We start from the raw sequence: 9,733 nt of genomic DNA, 5'->3' as shown, positions 1-9,733 counted from the left end.
CTCTGGGGGGTTTCTCTACTCTACTCTGGGGGTTCTCTCTACTCTACTCTACTCTGGGGGGTTCTCTCACTCTACTCTACTCTGGGGGAGTTTCTCTCTCTACTCTACTCTGGGGGTTTCTCTACTCTACTCTACTCTGGAGGGTTTCTCTACTCTACTCTACTCTGGAGGGTTTCTCTACTCTACTCTACTCTGGGGGTTTCTCTACTCTACTCTGGGGGTTTCTCTCCACTCTCACTCTGGGGGTTTCTCTACTCTACTCTACTCTGGGGGGTTTCTCTACTCTACTCTGGGGGGTTTCTCTACTCTACTCTACTCTGGGGGGTTTCTCTACTCTACTCTACTCTGGGGGGAACTGTCTCTGCCTGGTCCTCTAGCCTAGTCCACTCTAACAACAGGACTTGTCTGTGCCTTGTTGCTTCGAACCAATGTGAATGATTCAGGTATGTTATCTCCAAATGTAGCATTAGGACCATAGCGTACAGTACGGTGAACCACTAGCAGGACGGTAGACTCATGACAGTATCCAGCGGATCACATATCTTTCATTTAGTCCTCTCTGTTATTGCTCTCTCTCCTGTCATCTCCCACATAACATCCCTCTCTCTCTCTCTCTCTCTCTCTCTCTCTCTCTCTCTCTCTCTCTCTCTCTCTCGTAACTAAGCTACCTCTGCTCTGTAGGAATTCATCTAACTGCTCTCTGTTTCCAGGGGGATGACACGATGACGGGAGACAGCACCAGTGAGGTTTCAGTATCCTGTTCCTCCAGAGATGACACGGCCAGTATGAGTCCGGCCAGCTCCAGCCCAGAGAGCTGTGTGGCGGGGGGACCGGGGGCCCGGGGGATCAGAGATCAGGGGGCCCACGGCAGCTGGAGCCCTGTAGAGGACCCCACACAAGGGGCCACCGCAGGAGAAGGAGAAGGAGGAGGAGAGACAGAGGAGGAGGTGAAGGACAGACTGACGGAGGTGCCACGGCGCCCTGCTAAACATCGTCCCAGCATCCGGTCGCTGTCCCCGTTCAGACGCCACAGCTGGGGACCCGGGAAGAACACAGCAGGAAAGGGAGACATGAACCAACGCAGGTACAGACACCGGAGACTGGAGCTGAACTGAGCAGGGGTGCGAGGGTCTGAGGAGGGTCTGTTGAGGCACAGCAGTTGCAGGCATGTGGTTACACATTCAATGGATGTAGTGGGACGAGTTTCTGAGGAGTAGGTCTGGTCACTTTAAGTAAAACTGTGAAAATACTCCACCACACAACCTAGACAGTTAAAAAGACAGTATGTGTTTAGAAAACAAACAGAAATGCCCTTCTGATAATAAGACAACCGTCTGAGAGGTTGGCCACCCAGAGGAGGTCATATGGGGGGGAAAGCAGGTCACATATAGGACAGGGACTTCTGGCCACCCAGAGGAGGTCATATGGGGGGAAAGCAGGTCACATATAGGACAGGGACTTCTGGCCACCCAGAGGAGGTCATATGGGGGGAAAGCAGGTCACATATAGGACAGGGACTTCTGGCCACCCAGAGGAGGTCATATGGGGGGAAAGCAGGTCACGTATAGGACAGGGACTTCTGGCCACCCAGAGGAGGTCATATGGGGGGGAAAGCAGGTCACGTATAGGACAGGGACTTCTGGCCACCCAGAGGAGGTCATATGGGGGGGAAAGCAGGTCACATATAGGACAGGGACTTCTGGCCACCCAGAGGAGGTCATATGGGGGGGAAAGCAGGTCACATATAGGACAGGGACTTCTGGCCACCCAGAGGAGGTCATATGGGGGGAAAGCAGGTCACATATAGGACAGGGACTTCTGGCCACCCAGAGGAGGTCATATGGGGGGGAAAGGAGGTCACATATAGGACAGGGACTTCTGGCCACCCAGAGGAGGTCATATGGGGGGGAAAGCAGGTCACATATAGGACAGGGACTTCTGGACGATCTCAGCCTGTCACGTTGGTCGTGTAAAGGATTGGACCAAGGTGCAGCGTGGTATGAGTACATGTTCAATTATAATAATAAACACTTGACAAAATAACAACGTAACGTGAAGTTCTAAAGGCTAAACATCAAACAAGCCAAACACACAGAAACAAGATCCCACAACTAAAGGTAGGCAAAATGGCTGCCTAAGTATGATCCCCAATCAGAGACAACGATGGACAGCTGCCTCTGATTGGGAAACACACCCGGCCAACATAGACATAGACAACATAGAATCTATCAACATTCACACCCTGACCAAACTAACTAGAGAATAGCAGGCTCTCAAGGTCCTGACACAGCAACATGGTGGTCAGTTCTGTACTATCTCAACATGGTGGTCAGTTCTGTAATATCTCAACATGGTGGTCAGTTCTGTACTATCTCAACATGGTGGTCAGTTCTGTACTATCTCAGCCCCCTGTACTATCTCAACATGGTGGTCAGTTCTGTACTATCTCAACATGGTGGTCAGTTCTGTAATATCTCAGCCCCCTGTACTATCTCAACATGGTGGTCAGTTCTGTACTATCTCAACATGGTGGTCAGTTCTGTAATATCTCAGCCCTCTGTACTACCTCAACATGGTGGTCAGTTCTGTACTATCTCAACATGGTGGTCAGTTCTGTAATATCTCAACATGGTGGTCAGTTCTGTACTATCTCAACATGGTGGTCAGTTCTGTACTATCTCAACATGGTGGTCAGTTCTGTAATATCTCAACATGGTGGTCAGTTCTGTACTATCTCAACATGGTGGTCAGTTCTGTAATATCTCAACATGGTGGTCAGTTCTGTACTACCTCAACATGGTGGTCAGTTCTGTAATATCTCAGCCCTCTGTACTATCTCAACATGGTGGTCAGTTCTGTAATATCTCAACATGGTGGTCAGTTCTGTACTATCTCAACATGGTGGTCAGTTCTGTACTATCTCAACATGGTGGTCAGTTCTGTAATATCTCAACATGGTGGTCAGTTCTGTAATATCTCAACATGGTGGTCAGTTCTGTAATATCTCAACATGGTGGTCAGTTCTGTAATATCTCAACATGGTGGTCAGTTCTGTACTATCTCAACATGGTGGTCAGTTCTGTAATATCTCAACATGGTGGTCAGTTCTGTACTACCTCAACATGGTGGTCAGTTCTGTAATATCTCAGCCCTCTGTACTATCTCAACATGGTGGTCAGTTCTGTAATATCTCAACATGGTGGTCAGTTCTGTACTATCTCAACATGGTGGTCAGTTCTGTACTATCTCAACATGGTGGTCAGTTCTGTACTATCTCAACATGGTGGTCAGTTCTGTAATATCTCAGCCCTCTGTACTATCTCAACATGGTGGTCAGTTCTGTACTATCTCAACATGGTGGTCAGTTCTGTACTATCTCAACATGGTGGTCAGTTCTGTACTATCTCAACATGGTGGTCAGTTCTGTAATATCTCAACATGGTGGTCAGTTCTGTACTATCTCAACATGGTGGTCAGTTCTGTAATATCTCAACATGGTGGTCAGTTCTGTACTATCTCAACATGGTGGTCAGTTCTGTACTATCTCAGTCCCTGTAATATATATCTAATATGTCTCAACATGGGGGTCTATACAGTTTTGTAGTCATTTACTCCCCACAACATCTGCTATCACTCTCCCATACATTACAGCAATATTGTTTGTTTATTGTTGTTTTACTGAGTCAGTTTGAGACCTTTGGCTGTCTGGGAGCTAGCCTCAGGAAGAGGTTGGATCGTTAGGAGTCATTACAGTACTCAGTTTATATGGGTTGGATCATTAGGAGTCAAAACATGACAATCAGCTCAACACAGATCAACCATATCATGATAAACCGACGTGACAAATCAGGAGAACTAGAAGACAAGATAAGTGGGACCAGCTGTGGACCAATAGGAATGTAGTTTACTGCCTTTCTAACGTTATCTATCGCTAGTGGCAGTGCATAGTGCACTGGAAGAAAACAAACTTCCTCAAAACCTGTTGTTGCTGCATTTCTCCTGCCGTGTTCGCCGGTGAATTAAATACCTGGTGATAGTCATCAGACCCTGGAACAGTCTGAACACAAGCCCTGGTATTTACAACATAGCTAGGCTAATGTTAAATATGAAGTTGTCGCTCAACAGGAAGTAACCCTGTAGCTAACGTTACTGTTCCAACATTTAAATCTTCTAGTCCTACTAAAGCACGTACAGTTGAAGTCGGAAGTTTACTTACACTTAGGTTGGAGTCATTAAAACTCGTTTTTCAACCACTCCAAAAAATGTCTTGTTAACAAACTATAGTTTGGGCAAGTCGGTTAGGACATCTACTTTGTGCATGACACAAGTCATTTTTCCAAAAACTGTTTACAGACAGATTATTTCACTTAGAATTCACTGTATCACAATTCCAGTGGGTCAGAAGTTTACATACACTAAGTTGACTGTGCCTTTAAACAGCTTGGAAAATTCCAGAAAATGATGTCATGGCTTTAGAAGCTTCTGATAGGCTAATTGACATAATTTGAGTCAATTGGAGGTGTACCTGTGGATGTATTTCAAGGCCTACCTTCAAACTCAGTGCCTCTTTGCTTGACATCATAGGAAAATCAAAAGAAATCAGCCAAGACCTCAAAAAAACAATTGTAGACCTCCACAAGTCTGGTTTATCCTTGGGGGCAATTTCCAAACGCCTGAAGGTACCACGTTCATCTGTACAAACAATAGTACGCAAGTATAAACACCATGGGACCACGCAGCCGTCATACCACTCAGGAAGGAGACGCGTTCTGTCTCTTAAAGATGAACGTACTTTGCAAATCAATCCCAGAACAACAGCAAAGGACCTTGTGAAGATGCTGGAGGAAACAGGTACAAAATGATCTATATCCACAGTCAAATTAGTCCTATATCGACATAACCTGAAAGGCCGCTCAGCAAGGAAGAAGCCACTGCTCCAAAACCGCCATAAAAAAGCCAGACTACGGTTTGCAACTGCACATGGGGACAAAGATTGTACTTTTTGGAGAAATGTCCTCTGGTCTGATGAAACAAAAATAGAACTGTTTGGCCATAATGACCATCGTTATGTTTGGAGGAAAAAGGGGGTGCTTGCAAGCCGAAGAACACCATCCCAACCGTGAAGAACGGGGGTGGCAGCATCAAGCTGTGGGGGTGCTTTGCTGCAGGAGGGACTGGTGCACTTCACAAAATAGATGGCATCATGAGGAAGGAAAATTATGTGGATATATTGAAGCAACATCTCAAGACATCAGTCAGGAAGTTAAAGCTTGGTCGCAAATGGGTCTTCCAAATGGACAATGATCCCAAGCATACTTCCAAAGTTGCAAAGGACAACAAAATCAAGGTATTGGAGTGGCCATCACAAAGCCCTGACCACAATCCTATAGAAAAGTTGTGGGCAGAACTGAAAAAGCGTGTGCGAGCAAAGAGGCCTACAAACCTGACTCAGTTACACCAGCTCTGTCAGGAGGAATGGGCCAAAATTCACCCAATTTATTGTGGGAAGCTTGTGGAAGGCTACCCGAAACATTTGACCCAAGTTAAACAATTTAAAGTCAATGCTACCAAATACTAATTGAGTGTATGTAAACTTCTGACCCACTGGGAATGTGATGAAAGAAATAAAAGCTGAAATAAATCCTTCTCTCTACTATTATTCTGACATTTCACATTCTTAAAATAAAGTGGTGATCCTAACTGACCTAAGACTGGGAATATTTACTAGGATTAAATGTCAGGAATTGTGAAAAACTGAGTTTAAATGTATTTGGCTAAGGTGTATGTAAACCTCCGACTTCAACTGTAGTTAGCTAAAGGCGCGGCAGGCAGCAGGCTGCCAATCTGTTTTCAGAGATGTTACGTTGCGATGAAATAGTGGTGATCATTTTAAGGAGAACAAAAACGACTGAAATTTGAACCGCAGAAGCTTCGCTATTCGCCATCTTCTAAGTTGTTTTGTTCTTTACTGAAGAGATCTAGCTCTCAGAACTAGCAGCCCCCCTCTTCCAATGCGGCATTCATTGTAGCTGTAAAATTCACAAAAATTGTGCTGTGAATTCTACTAGATGAAAAGACCGAGATGAGTATAACATCCTGGCATTTAAAGCATACTCAATTTATGGAAACTTTGCATACTAACAAGCGTTCTATTTTCGCCTCATGCACGATTGTTCTTCTTCTCTGTCTCCAGCTGCAGCCTGGAGGGCCTGAGTGAAGTAAGGCATGATGGGAAGGGCCCGTCGGCCCGTGGGGTGTTCTGTCACCAGGGCAGCAAGGAGGAGAGGGGGGTGTCCCTAGTATCTCTGACAGAGGAGTCTGAGCTGGGGGCTTGCTCCACGGAGCATGGACAGGTAAGTCATTATGGATACAGTCTCAATCTAATATTCAAATAGTTGTATTATTAAATGATAATTGTGATTGGTTGTTTGAAGATGAGGATTGTTGATTGTTTTTGTTTTTCTACTTCAGAAGTCCAGGAGGTATCGTCCGTTGAGACACAGCTGTCCTCCCATGACCCTCCCCCTGACCAAGTCAGTGTCTATGCTCAACATCAACCAGCGAGATATGGATAGTCAGTACATTATACCTCTTAGTCTGACCCTGACCCCTGACCCTAACCCTGACCCCTAACCCTGACCCTAACCCTAACCCTGACCCTGACCCTAACCCTGACCAAGTCAGTGTCCATGCTCAACATCAACCAGCGAGATATGGATAGTCAGTACATTATACCTCTTAGTCTGACCCTGACCCCTGACCCTAACCCTGACCCTAACCCCTGACCCTGACCCTGACCATGACCTAACCCTGACCCTAACCCTGACCAAGTCAGTGTCCATGCTCAACATCAACCAGACAGACAGGGAGAGTCAGTACATTATACCTCTTAGTCTGACCCTGACCCCTGACCCTGACCCCTGACCCTAACCCCTGACCCTAACCCCTGACCCTAACCCTAACCAAGTCAGTGTCTATGCTCAACATCAACCAGACAGACAGGGAGAGTCAGTACATTATACCTCTTAGTCTGACCCTGACCCCTGACCCTGACCCTGACCCCTGACCCTAACCCTGACCAAGTCAGTGTCTATGCTCTACATCAACCAGACAGACAGGGAGAGTCAGTACATTATACCTCTTAGTCTGACCCTGACCCCTGACCCTGACCCTAACCCCTGACCCTAACCCTAACCCTAACCCTGACCCTAACCCTAACCCTGACCCTAACCCTGACCCTGACCCCTGACCCTGACCCTGACCCCTGACCCTAACCCTGACCCTAACCCTAACCCTGACCCTAACCCTGACCAAGTCAGTGTCTATGCTCTACATCAACCAGACAGACATGGAGAGTCAGTCCATTATAGGACAGTCTCAGGGTGACACCTCTCCCTGTTCCTGTCTATTCTAACTCACCCTATAGTTTGTCTGCTTGTTAGTGTGCTTGAGGTTCTTGATCCCCATCTGCTTGTTTTGTGGCCTCCTTTCAGTCTCAATGCTCTATCCCTGATTTGACATGTAGGGTTCTCTATCAGGTGTAGGTCCTGTGACATGTAGGGTTCTCTATCAGGTGTCGGTCCTGTGACATGTAGGGTTCTCTATCAGGTGGAGGTCCTGTGACATGTAGGGTTCTCTATCAGGTGGAGGTCCTGTGACATGTAGGGTTCTCTATCAGCTGTCGGTCCTGTGACATGTAGGGTTCTCCTATCAGGTCTAGGTCCTGTGACATGTGGGTTCTCTATCAGGTGTCGGTCCTGTGACATGTAGGGTTCTCTATCAGGTGGAGGTCCTGTGACATGTAGGGTTCTCTATCAGGTGGAGGTCCTGTGACATGTAGGGTTCTCTATCAGCTGTCGGTCCTGTGACATGTAGGGTTCTCTATCAGGTCTAGGTCCTGTGACATGTAGGGTTCTCTATCAGGTCTAGGTCCTGTGACATGTAGGGTTCTCTATCAGGTCTAGGTCCTGTGACATGTAGGGTTCTCTATCAGGTCTAGGTCCTGTGACCTGTAGGGTTCTCTATCAGGTGGAGGTCCTGTGACATGTAGGGTTCTCTATCAGGTCTAGGTCCTGTGACCTGTAGGGTTCTCTATCAGGTGGAGGTCCTGTGACATGTAGGGTTCTCTATCAGGTGTAGGTCCTGTGACATGTAGGGTTCTCTATCAGGTGTCGGTCCTGTGACATGTAGGGTTCTCTATCAGGTGTAAGTCCTGTGACATGTAGGGTTCTCTATCAGGTGTCGGTCCTGTGACATGTAGGGTTCTCTATCAGGTCTAGGTCCTGTGACATGTAGGGTTCTCTATCAGGTGTCGGTCCTGTGACATGTAGGGTTCTCTATCAGGTGTAAGTCCTGTGACATGTAGGGTTCTCTATCAGGTCGAGGTCCTGTGACATGTAGGGTTCTCTATCAGGTCTAGGTCCTGTGACATGTAGGGTTCTCTATCAGGTCTAGGTCCTGTGACATGTAGGGTTCTCTATCAGGTCGAGGTCCTGTGACATGTAGGGTTCTCTATCAGGTCTAGGTCAAGTGACATGTAGGGTTCTCTATCAGGTCTAGGTCCTGTGACATGTAGGGTTCTCTATCAGGTGGAGGTTATGTGACATGTAGGGTTCTCTATCAGGTCTAGGTCAAGTGACATGTAGGGTTCTCTATCAGGTGTAAGTCCTGTGACATGTAGGGTTCTCAATCAGGTGTCGGTCCTGTGACATGTAGGGTTCTCTATCAGGTCTAGGTCCTGTGACATGTAGGGTTCTATATCAGGTGTAGGTCCTGTGACATGTAGGGTTCTCTATCAGGTGGAGGTCCTGTGACATGTAGGGTTCTCTATCAGCTGTCGGTCCTGTGACATGTAGGGTTCTATATCAGGTGTAGGTCCTGTGACATGTAGGGTTCTCTATCAGGTGTAGGTCCTGTGACATGTAGGGTTCTCTATCAGCTGTCGGTCCTGTGACATGTAGGGTTCTATATCAGGTGTAGGTCCTGTGACATGTAGGGTTCTCTATCAGGTGTAGGTCCTGTGACATGTAGGGTTCTCTATCAGCTGTCGGTCCTGTGACATGTAGGGTTCTATATCAGGTGTAGGTCCTGTGACATGTAGGGTTCTCTATCAGGTGGAGGTCCTGTGACATGTAGGGTTCTCTATCAGGTGTCGGTCCTGTGACATGTAGGGTTCTCTATCAGGTCTAGGTCCTGTGACATGTAGGGTTCTCTATCAGCTGTCGGTCCTGTGACATGTAGGGTTCTCTATCAGGTGTAGGTCCTGTGACATGTAGGGTTCTCTATCAGGTCTAGGTCCTGTGACATGTAGGGTTCTCTATCAGGTCTAGGTCCTGTGACATGTATATGGTTCTCTATCAGGTGTATGTCCTGTGACATGTAGGGTTCTCTATCAGGTCTAGGTCAAGTGACATGTAGGGTTCTCTATCAGGTCGAGGTCCTGTGACATGTAGGGTTCTCTATCAGGTCTAGGTCCTGTGACATGTAGGGTTCTCTATCAGGTGTAAGTCCTGTGACATGTAGGGTTCTCTATCAGGTCTAGGTCCTGTGACATGTAGGGTTCTCTATCAGGTCTAGGTCCTGTGACATGTAGGGTTCTCTATCAGGTGTAAGTCCTGTGACATGTAGGGTTCTCTATCAGGTGTCGGTCCTGTGACATGTAGGGTTCTCTATCAGGTGGAGGTCCTGTGACATGTAGGGTTCTCTATCAGGTCTAGGTCCTGTGACATGTAGG

The 9,733-nt window shown here is 47.1% G+C and overlaps 1 protein-coding gene across 1 annotated transcript; it reads left to right on the top strand.

Annotated features, from left to right (window-relative positions):
• Positions 1-722: 722 nt before the first annotated feature.
• Positions 723-6,574, top strand: LOC123483242 (A-kinase anchor protein 13-like; the record flags this gene model as incomplete). The annotated part of the gene is made up of 3 exons (XM_045212777.1): positions 723-1,084; positions 6,194-6,353; positions 6,472-6,574. Coding segments are annotated over exons 1-3 (625 nt in total), but the record flags the coding sequence as incomplete, so codon positions are not given.
• Between the last annotated feature and the right edge of the window lie 3,159 nt (positions 6,575-9,733).

The sequence above is a fragment of the Coregonus clupeaformis genome, unplaced genomic scaffold (assembly GCF_020615455.1).
Source record: "Coregonus clupeaformis isolate EN_2021a unplaced genomic scaffold, ASM2061545v1 scaf0050, whole genome shotgun sequence".
NCBI classification, from domain to species: domain Eukaryota; kingdom Metazoa; phylum Chordata; class Actinopteri; order Salmoniformes; family Salmonidae; genus Coregonus; species Coregonus clupeaformis.
The sequence above is the reverse complement of the archived record's forward strand: the minus strand, read 5'-3'. Positions and strand labels throughout refer to the sequence as shown.